Here is a 22,811-nt window from a genome sequence, read left to right on the forward strand (position 1 = left end):
TGACAGGTAAACAGGAGTTTACATCCTACAGCGTCTCATTTTCCAGTTTCAAGTATACTGCCTCAAATATGTGAGCATATGATATGAATACTTTACAGCTCAAGGAAGACTTCTCAATTGTCCACTAACGAGAACCTGTATTTTCAGAGTATATAAAGATTTTTTGAAGGGCATGTTTGCTCGACAAACAGCCACAGTTCTACCAGAAGTAGCTACTTAAAGTGGGAACAGATAATTCCCAAATTCCTTTCCGTATCACATACATTAGGAAGCAGGGATGTCGAATTCTTCAAGGAAAATTATGTTCTGAAACTATCAGACAGGCTTCGCTTAAAAACTAAATTCACACACAATTCCCTTCCTTCTCATTACTCTTCAACACACTCAACTCCAATTAAATTTATTAGGATAAATATTTAAACATTTCCATGAAAACAGCTGACCAGCTGGAAGACAGAGATCTTACTGGTGTGTTCACCGAAAGCGCTGGGCACTATGTGCTCAGAAATACCTACTAGACTTCAAGTAACCTACATGGAAGAGAACGTTTACGAATACCCAAACTGGGAAAAGTCACGATGGGAGGTACGGGAGGTGTGGGATGGGTGGGAGGAGAGGCTTAGCACTCACTGCTAAATATGCATGAGTGCCCAGATTAACCTGTGGAATACATAAATTCAAAGAAATACAAATACTTGCCAGAAACAGTTGAGGTGAACAAAAAGAGAAGAAACCAAAAAAGACTCTTGGAAACCTGCCTAATTTCCTCTGAGCACACAGTCCACCCACTTGGCAAGCTCACAGGGAAACCCAGCTTGCATCATTGTGACTCTCAGTCTTTCTCTGGGAATGCCCTGAATTGGTTTTCCCCAGTCTGTGGCCATGAGATGAACAGATCATTTTGGAGCTGGAACTCCTACTTTCTCCAAAAATTTCAAAATTCAAGGACTTTTTTTGGACCCAGAAGACACTTTCAACTAATAAAATTTTCCATTAAATGGTGCACCCTTCACTATCTACTCCTATTGTTCAGAAAATCTTCATTCTGGCATTATTTAAATTCTGAATGCTTAACTTTGAAACCTGCAGAAAGCATTGTGTTTTGGAAATATGCAATTCTGCAGTCTTGTAGAGTTGTTAAACATTGTTCTTCTTAGAATAAATGTCTCTCTAAAACAAAGCAAAAAATGCTAAACTAACAGCTTGAAACCCTTACACCTACATATTGTAGCTGAAAAACATTACAGATTGTCATCCTCCATTTGAATCCATTAGTAAAGGAGTACAGGTGCTTTTCTTATTGATTTCACTTGTATTTAGTGATAGAAATAGAATGTGTCATCCTGAATTCCATTTTAGGATCACATTGGCAGTATGCTCTAGTTCTCACCGACATTTTCTTTGCACTTTTCCTGACCAGTTGTCTCCAACAAGTTTCCTTCCAGTCCTGTAACCTTCCAAAGTCCTTCTCCTTGTCCAGTAAAACCAGTCTGAAATCCAAGCTTTTAATTCAATTTCATTGAATTTCATTTGAATTTTCATTTTTCATTTAATTTGAATTTTCATTCAAACTTTCTTATCATCCACACTACTTGTCTATCACATTGGCTACTTCCCCATAGGACCGAAAATCCTGCTGATTTCAGGTCTCCTCCATAACAAACACTCACATTCAAATCCATGCATTTCCTTAAACTGATTAATCACTACCATACCCTCCTCAGCTCTATAAAGTATCTTTTCTAATCAATAAATCATTTCCTCTAACCTCAGTCTAGATTCTAACACCTTCAGAGCTCTCCCACTACATCTTGGTTCCTCATCAGATCTGTCCCACATCTCTCTCACCCTTTTTTAGTTTTTGATGTGGCTTAAGCCTAGTCTGTTTGTCAATTATTAGGCCAATGTTGGGCCATCACCCCAACCCATGGTTTCCTAGCTCCTCTTTTCACATCCTCCTTCCAGTCTTCCCAATACAGGACTAAGCCACTGTCTAACGAGCAGTTTCCATCTAAAAGTCCCAATTTTCTTCTCTCCTTTTCTGGCAGGTTCCAACCACTAACTCTGCCAATTACTCCACATCTGGTCCTGCCTTCTGACAGACTGAAGGAACAGGGGAAGGCTTGCAGACCATAAAGAGAAAAGACCCTAAGAAGCAATTGGCTAATTGCACATTGCAAATGAAGACTTAAAATTCTCTTTTGCCAGAAACTGTAGGTTATACCTCACATTAAAAAAAGAAATTCAATTCATGTTCAAATCACAGAATGGACAGACATTATTTGCTCACCTGAAATATTTGTTTCAAGGAGAAAAGTGCCCGCCTCAGCTCGCGTCCATTGGAATTGTAAAGTTTTTCTGGGGAAAAAAAAAAGGACAACAGAAAGAAGTTCAGCATAAACAAAACTGACAACATGGAAAAAAAAGCAGTACAGATTTCAAAGGAGCTGGAGTGTAAGAGTCATAGTGCCCATTTCCCATTAGGTAGACTGCTGTTAAAGAAAGCAGCTTTGATTTTTATATATACAGGACTCATTCATTAAAAAAGTACAAGTAAAACCAGGGTTTAGCTGTCCATAACTTCAGATGGCGTCCCCCAGGTAAATTCACAATAGCTTCAACAAGATCAGTGAGAAACAATGCTCTAAGGAGTTTTTGAAAATGCCTAAAAATACTGCTCTTTCTGCATTAAGGTAAGTTTAGGGTTTATTGAAAGTACCAGATTAGTCTCAAAAGACTCAACTGAGAGCCCTCATTGCTTTTGTTATCAAAGCTAGAGCCACTGAATCCCATCCTTGACTGCCTTCCCTCTAGACATTCTTTTCTCATGTTCTCATCTTTCTATTGTTAAATCCTTTCTGTGATGGCAATGAATGTTAATACCAGAAACAGTCGGACAGTCTGTTCTAAGCATAATTCAAAACAGTGTTTTATTCTCATGAAAACTGATCTTGATCTTCTTCTAAATGAAGCAGAAGCCTTCTTTTCATCATCCAATACTGAAACATATTACTTCATTTGTTCCCCTACTAATGCATACTCATAGAAATAATTTAAAGAAGACAAAAGCAACTCCTCTGCTATCTTTCTGAACCCTGCCACAATGTTTGTGCCTTTGGAAGAAGTCTTGGACTGTACATCTCAAGTTTATTATTGCGTATTTAAAAGTGATTTGTGACTATGCATGGATGGAGCAGAAGGTATGCCCTTCAGGTCTTCCTGGTCTACTACGTTTGGCATATCTGATGGAGAGAGATTATATGCAACACTTCTACAGTCCTAAATTGAATTTTATTATGCTAATACAATTACAAAGGAAAATCACATCTTCACGGTCACCCCCCATGACACACTTTGCCTCACCCACAGATCATCATGAAAGGACTTTCTCTGCAATGGACAGTGGCTAGCAGGTCACGAGATCAATGCCCGTGGAGTGGGAATATTCTTATGAGAAAATGAATTATCAAACCCTAAAGTATTATTTCTTACTTTCCCTTGTCTATTTCTCTTTGAATTACTACTTTACACTACAAAATCAAATTAAATTTTATTTCCCTGTTTCAGGAAGTTATAAAAAAGGCCTGGCATTTGAGGATTCAATACATTTATAACCCAGTAATCATTTTTTACTTCAATCAAAGAAGGCAGGTTTTAATTTTAGCAAAACATTTCTTATTCCCAACAGTCATCTTCAACCAAAGTAAAAATGTGAAGTAAAGCTTCAGCAAAACTTACACTTTTTTTTGTAAACTTTGAAAGTAGTTTTGTTCATCCCTAATTGCCTCTGATTTCAAAGGCAGAACGTGTAGAATTGGCAAAACTATTGTTGTTATAAGTTGTCTCCTTCCTTGCACTGTTTATAGATTCCTGACAAAACACTGGAGGAACGGATTTCACTTCAAGCCATAAACTTAGAGGCATACTTTAATTACTCTTGCTTAAAAACACACTGGCATGTGAAACTACATTTCTTGGCAGGATAAAGAGTAATTTTGTCAGGAAAGCTTAAAGAATAATAAAGGTCTTTTAAGACCCGGTCTGTCAACTTTACATGCCATATTACACAAAATATTCCTCTTTGAAAGATACCTCCATCTGGCATTTGTTATTACTAATTTCCCTCTATTCATAATTCACCAGCGTCATTACAAGCAGAATCACTACAAACAAGGCAGTGCATTATCATCTTAATTAAGAGAGGCACCACTTCTTGAAGTGCTGGCAACTTTGTATATAAATATCAATATCCTAACAAATGCCATCTGTTGGTCTTGGTCTTAAACAAAAATAATCCTCATCCCGGCCCAGGGTAAAGTCCTAACGAACCATTGTTACAATACCATAACGCTGGTTGCTTTCATTGGTGCGTGCAGACTTTTGGTACGTCTCAGGAGGAACAATGCCGAACATTTTTCTTCTTGGTCTTTTCACAGAGCATAAGCTCATCCTTGGCAATCAGCACAAACAACCCTGCCCGCGTGTAGCAAACAGGACAAAAGTATTAACTGCAGCTCAAAAAGGGGTCTATCATTAGAGCTGAAGAATCAGTAACTACTGCAAGTATCAAGTTTGGCAACAGCAGTGGCAATAAGAGAGTGGCACGCATTCCAAACACTTGAGCTGGTCTGACACCCCTTTTGAGGAGCAACAGTCCAGGTAAGTCATCTCATTTCTGACAGCTACTATCAGGGCACAGCAATCTACACAGAGACAATGTACATTTGCAGATCCCTCCTCGTGTGCAGCTATCTTGTTGAATCAGCTCAGAAATACAAGTTCCTAACCTCTTCACCTGATATTTTCACACATGGGCAATATACTGACTGTCTACGTAAGTCTTGGCACCCACTTCTTATAGTGCTGGCAGCCATCAGAAACATTCATGGAGCATAACCCAAGGAGGAAAGTGAGACCGTCACTCCTCGGAGTCATGCTACATCAGATGATGTTTTGGTTTAGAAAACCGCAGTCCAGGGCGAACCTCCCCCAGGGCAAGAAAGCCTGCATAAGCCAAGGTACTGCATGGGTCACCTTATAAAAGCTTGTACTTTTATTGTATTTCTATATGCTGTTTTTCATAAAGTGACAAATGCGTACACCAGATTACAGCTCAGGGACGCTCGGTAAGATGCTCTCAAGGCCTCACAGGATTCCCATTTATCAACAGTAACTTTAACACCAAAGGGACCTCAGGGCTCATCCCAAAAGCCCCAGACTGCAACCAAGGCTATGAAAATACATCAGCAGAAACTGAAAGGCAATAATCACTCGTAAACTCTTTTTCTGTGGTAGAAAATCAAATTAAAAAAAACAGAAAGGGAAAGGCACATTTGCTTACAATGTTTTCACACTGAAGATGATTCAGAAACCAGATAGCAAATGCTTTTTAACGCTTGCTGTTTTACATTAGCAATTTAAAGCATCGCCCTCTTTTAAACAGACTGAGAAATAGCCTTCCTTGCTAAAGCAGAGCTGACTGTAATTTCCACAGTGTATCCCTGGCAGAGTTGTCTCTAACTGAAACAAATGATGCCTAAGGCTTTGAAACAGGAGTTCAACCTGCTACTATCACCAGAACCAAAAAAATTCTGAGGTGCTCCAAGGACAGCCCAGAAGACCTACTTGCTCACTGCCTTGTTATAACGTGTTGTAGATAAGCTCGAATATGTGCACCAGGACTGCTTTGTGCGAGAAACTGCACCTCCAAACTTCAAGCAGGAACACTCGCTGCTACACCTCTCCCTGAAACTTCACGAGTCTCTGGCCTTTTGGTAAAACACATCTCCCGTCCTTCCCCAGGCCCTATACAGGTTGGAGACATACCACACTCATGCACTTCAAGATTAGAGAAGATGAAACAGGTCAGGGAGTTTGAGATTTCTGACTGTATCTGCATATTAATGACTGCATTTCTGACACTTATGTCCTGGTAAGCTATGCTATTGCAGTTCTTTTTCACTACTTTTCTTCAAGAAATAAACAGCTGCATCTGCAGCCGTGAAATAAGTCTAATTGCCGATACCTAGATGATAGAAAATTCTCCTGGTGGTTCCCTCTGATGTTAACTAACACTAGAGGGCACTGCTTATTTCTTTATTTTATGAAAGAAAAGGCACTCTGTCCCTCCATGGGCTTCCCACTGATTAAGCAATACTGTTTGGGATGCTGAGTTGGTACTTCATTAATGTTGAAACCTTGCTTTTTATCTGTAGACTGTAGGACATACTGAGAAATTAAAAAGCATCAGCACTGCCAACCTCAAACATTCAAAATCAGAGTCAACTCTTTTGAAACTATCTGATAGAAAACCAGGTAGCGGTACGGGCTTTTTTTGATTTACCTTTCTGTAACAAGCAAGAGTCACATTCGTTAAATTATCCTTCACATCTTAATGGGTAGGTGTATATCCTTGAAAGACAAAGAGATTCCCTTAGCTCACCACTTCTTTCTAGAGGCAGAGCGTCAAAGATAACCAGGCTTGGGATACAGACAGACACGCGAGAGAGGCAGAAACCCAAGAGTGCCCATTTTCTTGCAGTGGCAGCACTTCAGTAGAAAGAAGACTTCACGCTCTAAAAGAAAACCATTATTTATTACTCTGGGGTTTTGTTTGCTTTTACTTTTGCAAAAATAACTCTCCTAGAGAGGAAAGGAAAACAACTCATGCTAGGTGAAAAGGGATCTGTCTAGCTGAATTTGGTATAAATGCGGCAGTGGAGGGGAGGCAGTGTGGCTTGCAATCGGCACCTTTTCAGAAAGCAAGAGAAGCCGTTAAAGATCTTTATTTTATTGGACCACTGGTAGCTTTCAAAAGGAATTCTATATTTTCAAAGACAGCTATCAAAGGCTCAAATTTCATTGGGTATTCAACTCTTTTGACTACATGGGAAAAGGGACTTTTTAAAGAAAATAATAATTGGTCGTTATATTCTTAATTAAAGTATTGACTTTTTTTCTGCTTTCTATGGGAAAATGAGTGTTTTCAATCCACAATAATAAAAGAAAAAACAGAACTGGCTGAATATTGCTTGGTTCAGTCCCATGTGTTACACCTGACCTCTGACCGACAGGGTACCATCCTCCTCCCTTCCTCTTCCATCACACCCATTGAATTAGTCCCTGGGATATAGTAATTTATGTAGCATCAGCCTTTTGAGCTATTGGCAAAGGCTCGCGAACATCTGGCTGAGCACAAATGGGAGTTGCTCTGCTTCACTTGCTGCTGCCTGAATGACCTCCACGTCTCCCATCCGTGCCTCTTTTCTTTAAACTATAATTTCAAGATGAAGCTCCTTTCCTTACAAAAACATAAAAGGGAGATTAACTCCACATTTGATTACATTAGCAGGGTACCTGGTGCAGATCTAATTAAATGACATTTGAAACATTTCCTGCCATTCATTTCTAAAATCCTTGCATGGGACAGAAGCAGCAATATTCTCTGGCTTCCAACAGCCACTTGCAAACTGACTAGTACTCTAGAAACTAAAAACTTAATTCTTGTCCCTACACCAATGAATAAAACATTATTTTAAGTGTTCACTAGGAAGAAGTATTAGTGATAGAAGTAATAGTAATAGTCTTTTAGAATATAAATGAACTGCCTAGGTTTCCACCAGCACTGATGGGGCGGGGGGGGGGGGGGGGGGGTGGTGTGGTGTCAAAGAACAATGTTCATAACAATAAAAAAAACTCTTTCTGCAAATGCCACAGTTCCAAATTTATTATTAAACTATTCCAATTTTAAATGGGTGTTATTCTATCTGAATGAATTTACACAATTATAAAACTAGGTAAAAATATGGGCAGCACAGCAAGAAGTCCGGCACACGGGTCCAATCCTGTGAACAGGCTTCAGGAAGCAGCCTGGTAGACTTCACTGGGTTACTCGAGTGGGCCCATGGGTACATACAGTCCTGCAGATCTATAAAACAACTGTATATAAAACTAATTAGTGCAGTGTGCCAGTCTTTCACTGTATGTCAAACAAATTAAAGCAGTCCTCTAAGAAAAGACCTGGTCCTGTGCCAAGAATAGGCTCTCTTTTTGGTTTTGCTTTTGTCCACAAAAGCTAGTCATAAATGTGTTGGCCAGACAAGGCACCTCCTTCTACCTCCTGGACCCCCTAGAAAATACATGGAGAAGGGATTCATTCACAGGCACAATGCCCGCTATTGCATTAACACAATTGATGCTTCTGCTGAGATGGCTTTGTTTTGTGTATTAAAAATCTTTTTTTCTCTGCATCCGATTCTCTGTAAATAGTTTTTTATGCATTAATTAGCACAACATGTCACATGTGAACTCAAGCTATATATTCTCCCACTGATCCAGGGATAAACGATAAGCACTTAGTGAGGAAAAGGAGTTTTCTCACAATAAAGGATCTGAGGCCAAGCAAGTGGCTGCGTACAAATTTTGGGAAGCCTGGCCGCGCAACGCCGAGCCCATGTCACCGTCAGCACCGACTGCTTTGGAGGAATGTGCAGGCTGCCTCCAAGGAATGCCGCCCCGGCTCCCCCTCTAGAGCAAAACCTCCCTCCCCTCCTTTTCATTCAGACACACAGCAGCTGCTTAGCTAATTATCTGGGACAGTGGGTCCCCTCAGCAAACAGGGTCCTTTGCCCCCGCTGGGAGAGAGGGATCCTTTGTGGGGAGAGGATCCTATTACGCCTGCATATGAGAAGAGCTCCCCTTCAAGCTTGCATCCTTATTCCCTTTCTCTGTAAAGGACCTGCAGGTGGGGAGTGGGAGGAGGGAAAGCCACAAAATAGCCTTGGACATCCTTTTCTATACCATACCCTAAAGCCACGCTGGCAGAAGCTTAAAGCAGAGGGTGCAAAGAGCCACCTGCAAACCCCCAGGGAGCCCGTGGGTTTGGACAGGCAAGCAGGGAGAACTCCACGACGGGATCTCCACTGGGAATGAAAAATACCCGATGCAGCCAGCACTCAGCACTTCAGAGCAATTCTGTATACCTGCACTTAAGGAGCTTCCTGCCTCTTCAAGGGCAGGAGTCTGCTTTCCTGCCACTGCAAGAAGCAACCGGCAGAAAACAGTCCCCTGGATTTCCACAAGGAGAGCACACAGGGCAGAAACCCCACTTTGGGAAGAAGGATTGGAGCTAACCTTTTCTGAACGTTTCTCTGAAGCACCAAACGTCCTAACTTCTACCACAAGGGAATTAACATAAAACTATCAGCACAAGAACCATTATACATTTAAATTCAGTGACAAATGTATGCACTCCTTCAGATGCAAGTGTCCTCCCCGTGAAGGTACCCTGATTCTTGTTCCTGTATTTCCAAGAGATACAAAATGAGATGCAATCACTTGCGGGAAAAGCAGTAACAATAAGAAAACTCCAGAGGACCGAGGAGAAAAACGACGACCCTGAGGAATCAGAGACTTGCAACAAGAGAGAAACAACGCAAAGAGAAGTACAGAAGAACAGAGGGGAGTCAGTAAGAGGGAGAACAGACAGCAGGAGAGGTGAAGGTCTGGAGTGCCACTAATACGAAAACAATAATGCTTAAAGAAAGCAGTAATGCTTAAACGATCACCTACAGAGAACTAAACTCATGAATTAGGAAGCATGGAAAGACTGAGTGAGAAAATGAATCATTTGTATAAAACAGAGAGAGAGAAAAATCATCCTTTCAGGGTAGCTCCTTTTCTTGATGAACACATCATTCCTGAACGTCCTGGATACTCCCCCACCCTTGGTTCCACGTTTTAGTCAATGCGTGAGATTCATTACCAACATACAGATAAACTACAGTAACATCTGAGTAATTCAGTGAGATTTAAAAGAAGGAGGTTTTTACACACACAGCTGGTAGAAGGGACTTTCCAGTCTTCATCATACTCTACTCCAGGAGCCTAATAGGTCTAAACTGATCTCTCTTCTCGACCATTTCTACCAAACTTCTGTTTATTCTGCTTGGCTTCAAGCAAACCATGTGTCACAGACAAACCATTAGCCAGAGTTTCCCCTTCACGAAGCTCTAAATTACCACCCCTTGGCTCCTGTAGACCTATTCACATGCACGTGGAACTAGGAAGAACATTTGTCACGCTATCCGTACGCAACAACGTATCTACGGCAAACAAATGCCGATGATTTATGCTAAAGGAAGATGCTAAAACACAGCGCGTGTTTAGATAGTTAAGTGTAAAAGGAAACCTTATTTTTCATCGGCTGGATCCTGGGGGTTACAGCTATGGAAGCTGGTACTCTCTGTATGTTGCACTGTGTTATACTAAAAAACTGATGGTGTCAAAACTTCCTATCGCTATTTCCATTTCTAACTTACTCAGTGTATTAAGGCCCCGTTTACTCATAAGCGAGTGACAGAAGGATGTACAAGCTGATATGGGCTGTGAGCAGGGTGAAGCTGGCTGACAGAAAGGTCTACTATTTTTTCTTTTAGTTTTGTACCTCTGTGCTCACTACTGTTTTCCCAACTCCGTACTGCAGAAAACTGTCTCAGTTGCCTTCTACTGCTGCTGTGGAAAAAAGGACATAAGCAATAAAAAAGCCCAACAGCAGGAGAGCACAACAGCAGGTTTGACTTAAATTATGAAGTAAAAATTAGAATGGGACATTAAAACCCAGAGTCAACAAGGAATCACTTAACTGCACAGAAAGCAGCAGCAACAACCCCAAGACACTTGAATGGCTCAAGCATTTCAATGATTAAAAAACTCCAGGCTTTATAAATTAGTTGTCTCTTGAGAGATAAAGAAAATGCAGGGGGTGTTCATTGCAAAAGACTTTTTCAGAACTGGCTTTCATGGTCAGGCTGGAGCTGAAGAAATTCTTGCCAGGCCAATGCCACAAAAAGCATTTGCTGCCCTCTATGAGCTGAAAGCTATGAACAAACCGGAACAGCAAGGCATCTTTGAACCCACTTATCACTTGAATATCACCGCAGCTTTTCTTTCCATTTCCAAATTACTTCTCTCCCATGTACACTTTCTGATTTAGCAAGCTAGAATACAGAATTCCCCTTTACAGTTAGATTTCCCATCCAGTCTGATACCTACTGATAACTTTGGACACATGGGAAAAGCCTGCTGTTGGAAACAACAGCAGTGAAGTAAGTACGCTGTGTAGGTCCACGGACACAGTACAGACCTAGAACAAACTGCTTAAGCAGCTCGGTCTTCCTTCCTTCCTTGAAATAAAAAGCAACACTAGAAAGGCATATTCAAAAGTTACAGCCTTGCCAACATATTAACAAAATAAAGATCCTCTGCCTTTTCAGCCTGTTCATTCCAGCTACGGAACAGGCACCGTAGCGTACTTCCCTGCAATGATTTATTTATACAGGTCCTCTCCACTCGAATGCAAAAGGCACTAAATATGCTCTTTAGCTCTGAAGTGCAGGAAACAGTACTTCGAGTTGACAACTTCAAAGGGGGGCGTTTCTGCATGTCCAAAAAATCCTGTGACTTCTCTTCTGTAAAAGTCAAAGGGTTACAGAAGGGAAAAGGCTGTGTAACAAGGTCAAATATTACAGCACCATATTACAGCAAGTGGTGATGGAAGAGACTTAAGAGGTCATCTTGTTCATCCCCCTACTAATGCAAAATTGTTCCCTAGAGAGTAATACAGTAGGAAAGTAGTTGTTATACCAAAATATAGGTTACATAATACAAGAGAATGAGGCCAGGGAAAATTGCTAGAAAAGAAAATAATATAGAAGAACGTACTTCTTTCTTTAGAGATTACTGTAACCAATCTGAGGCTAAAAAATAATCATAAAAAAAATGTATGTTGAGGCCAATCTTTAATGTTTGTTTCAGTTTGCAACTAGTCTCCGAATTGCTGACCTGTATGCTTGTGCTTGAACAAGCCCATCAGTGCCTCTTGGATTACAAGTACTTAACAACAACATGCTAGTCATGATTAGAGTTTTCTGGTTTTATTTCATTTTAAACATGGTGCCAACATGCTGCCCTGCATGGTCAATCAGTATTAGTAAACAAAGAGTAACAAGTAAATTATAGCAACCTATCACAAAAAAAACGGGACAAAATATTTAGGCACACACCCGCTATCCCTGGAATTATGGATGCCTTATCTGCGCTGACAGCTTGGCAAGAGGCAAAACATCCGAGCGCAAAGGCATCACAGGTTTGTGCCAAGAACGTGAACGAGCTCCTGAGCTTCAAGTTCAGACCAAGTTTGACTGTTGCGTAAGACATGCCAAAATATATCAGAGGCTATCTCCAAGACTAGGTTGTTCCAGTGATCCCAGTCCACCCTCAGGAAGTGCATCAGGATTTATCAGCCTTCGGACCTCAGAGGATGCAGCCTCCTAATTAACTGCATGCATTTGACCCCATCAGAGGTCGTTCAAAAATTTAGACAGCAAGTATGGACCACTCATCTGACAGCAAGGCAACAGGCAAAAGAGCATCAGCAGCAGCTGATGGTGAAAATCTGATTAAGCTGCTTCTCCTCAGAGCATCGCCAGCAATTGCAGTGGTGTGTGCATCTTTAAATACCTGAGCCTGTGTTGCCTACAAGCAGGTTACACTTTCCAGTCTCACAGCCGCACTGCCGGGGGCAACGAGTTCCAGCTCAGTGTTGGGGTTTTTTGACCAATTTGGAGTGGCCAAGACCAAGCATCCACCACAAAATGCTCACATACAAAAAACACCAGATGTGCCTGTGACTGAGACACACAATATATATTAAGGATTAATATTTATTCGTACTTCAGCATCACCCAGAAGCATGAGCCACGCAGTCATGAAGATCCCTTCTGGAAAGCTTCTCGAGGAGGCACCCAACTCCAGTGGAGCTTCATCTATAGGATTTTTTTTCCCCAAAATTAATTAAAAAACAGAATAAGCAAAGAATTCCAATGGAAATGCCACAGCATCTCCAGGATATTTATTTCAATATTTCACTACACTTACTGATGATAATATTGATTTCTAAAACAATTTTTTAAAATTTAAATTTAATTTTCAGACCTCCCCAGTATGAAACTCTTGTAACGTCTCCATTTAACAGCCTCTTCCTTACGTTATGCAACGTTACTTGTGGCTCATCTTTCCTAAACCTCTGATAGTCCTTCTCATTCTTGTGTACATCCTCTAACAAATTCACACCCTTAAATGCCCAAACCCAGACACAGCAATTCAACTGCCCAAACCCAGATACAACAATTCAACTGAGGCTTTACTGATTTTGAGTAAAGAGGAGAAAGAGCATTTCAACAGATGAAGACTTGGGTTTGCTTTAGTATTACAGAGTCACACTGCAAAGAACAATCCCTTCAGTAATAGTCTCATAGTTCCTAGCAGACATGATCTCAGCCAAAAACATTAGATTAGTTAACCAGCTTTGTTCAAATAACTTGATCTGTCTTTTCCCATGTGTCTTGATGTGTTTTGGGGTCCTTGAAGGATGCTTCTTTAGGATACTTGAAGGATATAGTTAAATTAACAGAAATTAAGTTAATAGAGGCTGATTTGCAACAGAGAGGAAATGAAGAAATATCAGATGTGCAGAAGGACAGAGTGCAGCACAAATATTTTTAGCAGATGTCAAAGTAATTTAGGGTCAGCAAGTTTCCCATCATTCTGAAATTGCTGGGACACATGAAAAATGCACCATTTTGGCAACTGAAAGGAAGAGAAAAGTCCAGGAATAAACTGGAACAGAACCACTAAGATCTCGAGCTAAATCCATGCCAATGGATGAATCTCATCTGATGTGGATGCCAGGTCAAGCACATGGCCAGTTCTCATGCAGTTGTCTGGGGAGGCTCAGAAGTCCCCACTATCTGCCAGACAACTCACCTCCCAGCGTTTCTACCGCTGCTGCACCATGTGCCTCGCCATCTCCTGGGTCACACTGGCACGGTGTTGGGTGCAGGTGGCTGGCGCAACGCTGCTGCATCTGCCGTACCGTGCCTTATGGCAAGAGGGAGGTGAACAGGCATCCCAAGAATGTGGCACAGACACCGCGATAAGCTTAACACACTAGGAAGGGAGGTAACACCACAGGGGAGCCAACAGTCTCAAGCTTCACATGCTGCACCCAACAGCCCTGCAAGAGAGCACTGCAGTTGCTATCCTTTACTCCCGTGCAATTTATTTGTCCTTCAATTGCTAGTTTTTATTACTACTCAGGTTGTTGTGAATATAAAGGCTTCTCCAGCAGTGGGGACACACCTTCATACTCTTAAGGACATGTATATCAGACCGCAAAAGTCTTTGCAGTGGAAGTACTTAGGTACTTCACATCCTTATAAAAATGAGGTAAAAGCAGGGTACTGCTTCACTTTCCAAGTACCACGATTAGGGTGATGGGAGGTGCCCAAAGCCACACACATTAAAATCAGGAAATTACTGATAAAAGACCATGTTCGTCAAGTGGGAACTTCACTTCTGGAATTTCTCCCCCATTTTCACAGGTGAAAAATATCCCAGGAACAAGATGTATGATACTGGTAGGCTCCACAACAGTATGGTTGGACATAAGACTGACAGAGAATACAAAGCAAATATCTGAGCAATCATTTCACCCCCATTAACAAATACAACAAATGAAAACCTGTGTGTTAAATGCTTCTCTCAGTTGCATTTGGAAATCAGTGAGTTTGCTTAAGCCACAAGGTCCTATACACAGCAGCATGAGAGAAGCTTATATACAAAACCACCCACTGCTCTGGCAACAGATTTTCCCTTCTGAAACAAAAGCTGGCCGATGCCTCCCCAAGCAACGATGCGCTGCCCATTGGGGCACCAGCTCTTCACCTCTCTTACTGCCTGCAGAGACGGAGGTGAGACAGACCCTGGAGCACTCCTAGCCTCACTTAGACTGATCTCCTGCTTAAGTTTTCCCCCCAACTCCTCCACATCAACAGTTTTTCTAACAAATATAATTTAAAGTCACTCAAGCTATTGAGTTCCTTTCCATATGGCTCGTCCTGTGCTGGTTGAGGGCAGTTTCCAGGCAAGTTTGCAATGGGCACGAAATACCATGTTTGCAGCTTAACAGCTGAACAAGCCAAACAATTCTTTTTAGTACCAGCAAACCTCTACATCTGTATTTGTTAAAAACAGTAACAACAATAAAAAGCTATTTCTGAAGCACATAAGAAGAGTTTTCCTTTTACCCTCCCCAGAGGAAAGGTTATCCCCCCAGCGCTCTCCACAAACCACCTACCATCCATTTATATTTTCAAGCATTCCTGAAGTGCAATTTCTGTTTACCATACCATGCGGCACTTGGCCTGAACTTATTTAACACATGTTCGCGTTATTTATCCAAACTCATTCATCACAGTTGTAAAACATCTGACAGACGATGGAGGTTTTCCAGTATGTATCAAGCCTCTCGCTTAATTCAACCGCTGATTATTTCCACCTCTAAGTAATTTGACCAAAGCCACACAAAAGCATTCAGCTATACTAAATTTTTCTCTGTTCATTATTAATTCGGTCACCGGCTTGGAAAAGCTCTAGCTCTGCTTACCTAATTAATCAGGAGAATATCAATCAACCATACACACAACACACATACTACACACCCAATATATACACACATTAGTTACATATAATATTATATATGTTTATATATACCTGTTATATATACTTTTTATACATATTATACACATATAAATGCAATAGTTTCTTCTTATGAGGACCTATGTGACAAGAAAAGCTTAATTGCCACGTGGATTGGAAATTGTCACTTGTAATATACATATAGCCAGCTGCTGTGCAAAGTGTTTCTCTGTGCAAAACGTAAGGTCCTTCCACATTGGTGTCTTCCTTTCCCTTGTGTTTATGGAGAATTGCAGAAGCACAGTGACCCTCGAGGCCACAGCCCTGGTCCTTCTGCTCTGCTAACCTAACCTAAGGTTATATTGGCTTCCCAAAAAGTCTTACACAGGTTACAAGCAAGTGAAAGCCACAACTAACTCTTCAGAAATACCAGATTTTGTCCTTCTGCTGTTTCCGCTTTATTATCCTTGTCAGCTACCGCTACCATCATTTCCGTTGTCCAAAGCGCGTGGTAGCTCAAAGAGTACAAATGTGGCTCTAAAGTCCATCAAGAAAAAAGACAGGCAAGCACTGATACTGATGCAAAAGCTATTCATACACCAGCGTGTTGCTCAATCTTTCCTGATGTGCTACATCAAGTGATTCAGCTGATCCTGCATCACTCACCTACGATGACACACTCTCTTCTCTACCCCTTCTATCTGCTGATACTTAGGAGGAAAGGCTGAGAGAGCTGGGTCTGTTTAGCCTGGAGAAGGGATCTTATTAATGCTTACAAATGTCTCAAGGGCGGGTGTCAGGAAGATGGGGCCAGACTCTTTTCAGTGGTGCCCAGCGACAGGATAAGGGGCAAGGGGCACAAACTGAAACACGGGAAGTTCCATCTGAATATGAGGAAAAACTTCTTTACTTTGAGGGCGATAGAGCACTGGAACCACTGCCCAGAAAGGTTGTAGAGTCTCCTTCTCTGGAGATATTCAGAACCTGCCTGGACACAATCCTGTGCAACTTGCTCCAGGTGGACCTGCTTTAGCAGGGGGGTTGGACTAGATGATCTCCAGACGCCCCTTCCAACCCCAGCCATTCTGTGATTCTGTGATTTTTCTTGGGAGGCCACCCCATGAAAACAGCAATTTACTGTGAAGCAAAAGCCAGTCTCCCAGCACAGAGCATTTGTAGTCCCTCTGCTAAAACATGAATAATTCCCAATTTCCTACTGTAGGCTAAAAGCGTACAGCTATGGGCAGCAATGCGTTACCATTTACTGTAGCAGGAATAGGTCTTGTTGAAGAGGTTATATAGAAAAAGTTAACCACTCGCTCCGTCAGCTGGATGAATACTCAGATTTCCTTATTCGCATCCCTAAGCAGCCAGCCAACATCCCTCAAGCACACGAAGATGTGGAAATTCTCACTCTGACTGATCCCTGCTGGTGAGGCCCTCCAAATTCTGTCCCGCTTCATAGAACGGGCACTCCTGTCTTAGCCACGAAACGAAATGGTTCCCCGCTAAATCTTAAGGTCATGAAACTACAGGTCCTCCTTCAGCTGCAACATTACACAACCTTAGCTACTTATCTTAATCACATATGAACGCAACCATTCCTGAACAACAAAGCTGACTTGGCAAAATACACAGGGAGTAGATGGCACCATGAACACCAGAGAGTCGCTCAGGGTTCACCCTTCACAAGCACTCGTGGATTTGTATAACCCTCATGACTTCTGTGACAGATTCAGTATGACTTTTATGTAAATCGATTTATGACAACGGTGTGCACGAAGGTACCGTTTCTTTTCCTCAGCTAGCAAGGAATCTTCCTGTTTCCTATTAGCTCAGCTAAATCAAACATAAGGATATATTTTGTATATAAATTAAAACAATCAACCACTTCTGGAGTCTTTACTCTTAGAAGTATTCATACCTGACTGGACACGGTCTTGAGCAACCTGCTCTGGCCGACCCCGCTTGGAGCAGGGGAGTTGGACAAGACAATCTCCAGCAGCGCCATCCAACTTCAACGATTCTGTGAACAGTCTTCAAACAGTTCTGTATAGTTTCTCGTCCAGTTGACAGAACTCATGCATGCACATACTACAGCACACGTTACACACATTCAGCTACTTAATGCAAAATTTTTAAATTGCCAGCCATAGGAAAGCATAGTAACATAAAATCCAAACAAATTCATTTAGTATAAACATCATGTGCACTAAGTCAATGTAGTTTGGAATTAGGTCCTCTAACTGGAAAGGAAAAACCGTGCTGCTTTCTCTGACTACTGAGCACAAGTACCGTATTGCCTTTTTGCTTCTTGTCTCTTCCAGAAGAAAGATCTTTCATTGTTCCTTTTTTTTTTTTTTTGCATACTTTGCATTGCTCATTAATCATACTGACACAAATCTATAACCACAAAGCTAGAAGCAAGCGAACAGCTAGGATCTGCAAGAACATTAAAAGGACCAGATCCTCCTTTCAGGGTTCCTAATAGGCCTTCCACATTCAAAAAACTGTAGTTCAAAAAGCGCCACACATGCTATGAGGATTCAAGACCCATTCACTGCTCCTGACAAACCCACAACTGTTTGCTGCATGGTTTGGCTGTCTCATATGTTACTTTTTCTTTCCCTTGAAGAACTACGTAAAACAACATTACGAACTACATCATCACATTTTCACTTCACAGCACAGGTTGGTTAGTGCAGACCTCAGAGTAAATAAATAATTCCCTATCCTTTCCCACTTCAGGAATCCTATACAAACATATTTGTTGTCAGACTGAATCTGAAAGGAATACTGAATCACTTCTCTATTTTCGAAAAGATTTAGTTCTGTACAGTTGTAAGTTTATGCTGTGTTGATGTTACTTGGCGGCTGAGAAACACACAGAGCAAATTATACATGATTTAAGGGACTCTGGCAAGGACAGAAGTGTCCTGGGAGAGCAAGGCCCAGGGAGAAGCCGGGGCAGCAAATTAAGAGTGAAAAATCTCCACTTCTCTTAAGTCAACTGGATCTTTGCCGCTGCCTTTGAGAGTCTTTACCTTCCAAGGGCTAGGCTGGATCTGACCCCTTTGCCTCCCTCCACCCCCTCACCCTGTCATTATTTCTAAAGTCTATACAGAGCCACTGGAAAATAAGGATTATGACGGGGAATGAGTACAGAAGGCAGCTCCAGCAAGAAAACAATAGGGTTTGTACATCTGATTATATTCTATTACATTCAGAAAACAGGAAAATGTGGTTTCTTAGAAGAAACACAGGGCATATTATTACAACCATCTACAGAAGGAAAACCATGACGAAATAACCAGTTGCTCAAGGTTGCCTTAGTGGCACTCCTGGTCTGCAACCAGTAGTAATCCTCCATACAGAAAGCAGATAGTGGAGTTGCAGGGACAAAATACCGTAAGAAAAAAAAGATTCTTTTTCTTTGGACTGAAGAACTATTTTGTACTGTATACTTCTTTTTTATTGCTCTTAGCTAAGCTTTTTATGCAAATCAGTGCCCTACAGCCTACTGCCATACACTGTATATGAGACAACCCCTCAAGTGTGTAGAGAAAACTTCAGCTGGTGCAGGATTTGGCAACTTGCTCGTTAAGTGGCGTTTTAATTCACGAGCATATTAAATCTGTGATGCATAATCTGCTTGGGCAGCTTGCTAGTTTTAAGATGTTAGTCTAGACCTATAAAGCCTTAAATGTCTTGGGACTTATTTATCCAGGAATCAAGCTTTTCTGGAGGTTTTCCGATGAAACAGAAGTTAAAATCCGAAAACGTCAGTCACTAAGTTGGAAACATTGCATTCTAAGTCTGTCGCAGCCAACAAACTTCCTTTAGATCCAAGACAGGATCCCAGTGAAGTTTACCTCGGCCAATTATAGCTGAGGACCCAGGAAGAACACCATCTTCAGCCCTAAGACGGTCCTGTGGGAAGCTGTGGGGCTGCACCATGGTGAGGCAAATCGGAAGGGAACAAACTTCAGGTCCCAAAAGGCCGAGAGCTCACAGAACCCAAGCTCCGCTACAGGAATCCCAGAGAGCCCAAACCGGAGCCAAAGTGCCGAAAAAATGAGAAACGTGCATTTCAGCCACAAATTTAAGAAAGGAAAAACTAATTTGTACTCAAAGTACCTTTACTTCAATATCATTTTTCTGCAGAGGTATTAGGATGGTATTTCCTGAGCAGTTTCTGAGTTGTACCACAGAATATTGGGTGTGTTTGTGAAATCTCTGTCACTCCTTGCTCCCTGCAACTTCAGGGGTTTGCATGTCTGGAACAATCTTATTTTTTTCCGGTGTTTTATTAGCAGCTCCTATCTGAGAAATGCCAGGTGGCATCATGCCCAGAATTGCTTGCCAGCTAATCTCAGAGGATTGGGCATTGTGCCATTTGAATTAAAGGAGCTCAGCTCTAACTCACCGATAACATTTAGGAATCAAACCAATAAAACAGAGAAACAAAACGAATATGAATAATCTCTGAATGCACACAGATGATGGCTTTTACTGAAAATATATACAGTTACGGAGAAAGAAAAAAAAATTAGTAGCAGTCTTTCCTCCAAAACAAAACAGGGTTCAAGTGAGAACAATCTGCTATGATTTCATCAGTTTCTGAGAATGGCAAAAAGAAAAAAAGGAATTCACACATTTAATTACAAAGGTAACGTCACAGGGATCCCTGCAACAGAGGGCTCAAACTTCAGGCAAGCTGCGCTATGTCACTCACCCCACAGAGTCAGAGGAGAAAGAAGGAGAAAAGAATTTGCATCTGAAGGGAACAATGGAGTTTTCCCCTCAATCCTTTCATTCTGGCCTTTTGGAATGTCCTTCCTAAAATAAAGAGGACGTTTAATTTATGAAGACCAATAAAATCATAAATACCCAGTTAAAAAGTCTGTATAATCCTCTCTAACATTGTCCACATCAACAATAAAACAAGGGATACTTCAGCATGTGCACAAAGACGAGCAGGCAAGAACACAGACTAATGATTCTGTAAATTATAAACTGCTTTTCTAGACTATGAAGCCTAAAAACTTGTGACAGAAATTCCCACGTACAACACAGCCCACAGGAGTGGTATGGGAAGGAAGAACACAAGGCTAATAAGGATGTGACTATTAGGAAATAAAACAATTCAAAACCATTTCCTATAACACGATTAAAGAAAAATATGGGAGGCAACTTTGGCTTACTCTGACTGCTGTCTTTATAAAGCACATCTGCGTTATTTACATCTTCTCCTCCATTCTTTCGGAGACCGTGAGTCGATAGAAGACAGTTATTTTTCCTTCCACTTCCTCGTGTATGCCTTGGAAGGTCAGCTAGTCTCCCTCTTGGAGTATTTCATAGTTTAATTAACAGTGACAACAGCTAATCAAATTAAATAAAACAAATGGAGAAAAGTGTCTTTTTCCTGTGACATAACAACATCCAGGCATTTTTTTCAGGAATATCCGCTGAGAAGTAACCACGGAGAGGGGAGCTGGCAGGTCTCTCTTACAAGCAAGGCATGTTCCACAGGGTGAAGCACTTTTACCTTTGGTCAGAACAACCCCCCACAGTTCAGATAGATGGAGGCCTGTAAAAGTCACTTGCTTTTTCAGCCCCGTTTGCAAAGCACGAACGTTAGCCATAAACAGGCATATTGACGTCATTTGAACAGAGGCAGACATTTCAAAGAGCATATAACCTTGTGCGAGGCGCTTGCCCTCTCCCCACCTCTGCCTGCAAAGCCCCTCATGTCCTGCTGCCTGTGGGGAGCTGCGGGGATCTGCTCGCCCTTGCTCTCCCAAGGTAGGAGGGGATGGCCAAGCATCTACTCGAGCCGTGCGAGTAAAAAAGGAGCTTGCGCACAGGCAGCTCTGCCCTGACCCAGCACACTGCTCTGAATATCAGCCCTGAGCTACCCTTACTGCTCAACGTCCCAGGTCGCAGCTCGCAGCAGAGAAGAGGGCAACACTCCCCCAGCCTCCCCACAGCTCTGCTGGACTGCCAGGGGCTTGGTCCTGCCCCAAAGCATCAGCACTGCTGCGCAAACACTCTGCTCTCGTCGGGGAGAGGCCTGCTGGTGCCAAAGGGACAACCGACAGGAGCCCTCTTCCAGCAACTGCCTGCTGCTGTCTGGCCATGACAGCACCCGTGTTTTCCAGACTAGCTTGTTTTCCCATGCGGCACTGTTTCAAGCCACCCAGCGACACCCACCAGCTGAGGCCCAGGTAGCCCTGGGACATTCGGCTGGCAACGATCCAGAGCAAAAGACCTGGCTGCCGGGATGCACGGGTCTGGGAGCATGCTCTCGCACGTGGGCACTGCCAACCCCGCTCTGCCAACCTTGCCTCAAGGCACCAACACCGGTCTTGACAGGGTGGAAATGTAACACAAGGCTTGCTGCAAAAACCCGTCGCTGGCTTCTGCGATCCACTTTTTCTCCTGCAGACACTGCATGACCGACTGTGCTGACGGAGCACAGGAAGGAGAGGAGCCCAGAAGCGAACCGTGCAGCACTTCATCCTTTCTGCTGGCATGGCTTGCAGTAACGACCACATGAAAAACAAGTAAAAAAGCAAAACGCTACTGAAACACTAAATTTCATATGTATTATCTTAATTCCAAAACACACATTTCTTCCAGTGAGAATCATATCTGACTTGCTACTGACCTGGACAAGAATTCAGAGGGAAAAGGACTATCACTATGAGGTACTATCCAAAAAACTGTTTACTACCTAATTTATCGCTATTAATCATTCATACCTTCAGTTTCTGGGGTGCTTCTTCAACCCTTAGGAAAGCTTGTTCATGACAAGACAAGCAACAAAGCAAAACCAGAACTAAACCCCAATCCAGTGACAGCAGAGCAGATCGAACCCAGAAATTAAAGAAGGACAAGACGCATAATTACGGATGACACTTGTCTAAGGTGACTTCCCAGAGCCCAGCAGTATCTTTTTATATTGATCTTTTCCCTGCTGTAGGACTGGATTAGTTACAGTGCATACACTGCCAACAACAGTCAGATTTTCAAGTACTTCCACACATCCCGTTTCTTTCAAGGGTGTAACAGACCTTACAGAAGTCCTCAGGACATCAAATGCTATGGATAGGCAGGAACTACCCAGATTTGTGCTGTTTTATCAAGCCCATCATCAATACCAAGCAATAACATAAGATGAATTTACAAGAAATTTTTGGGGAATGCTTAACATACACACATATACAAACACACACACAAATAATCAAAGTATATTATGCCATTCATATCCT

The 22,811-nt window shown here is 42.0% G+C and overlaps 1 protein-coding gene across 3 annotated transcripts in view; it reads right to left on the reverse strand.

The window, feature by feature from the left end:
- The window catches only part of FHOD3 (formin homology 2 domain containing 3), a gene marked incomplete at both ends in the record, with an annotated part of 399,092 nt that overhangs the window by 210,999 nt on the left and 165,282 nt on the right, over positions 1 to 22,811 (reverse strand). For all 3 annotated transcript variants that reach the window (XM_082304478.1, XM_082304477.1, XM_082304476.1), the window contains one exon: positions 2,291 to 2,358. In XM_082304478.1, coding sequence (XP_082160604.1) covers positions 2,291 to 2,358 — 68 coding nt within the window. The remainder of the gene's footprint in view (positions 1 to 2,290; positions 2,359 to 22,811) is intronic.

Source organism: Platalea leucorodia, assembly GCF_965183815.1.
Source record: "Platalea leucorodia genome assembly, chromosome: 1".
Taxonomy (NCBI): domain Eukaryota; kingdom Metazoa; phylum Chordata; class Aves; order Pelecaniformes; family Threskiornithidae; genus Platalea; species Platalea leucorodia.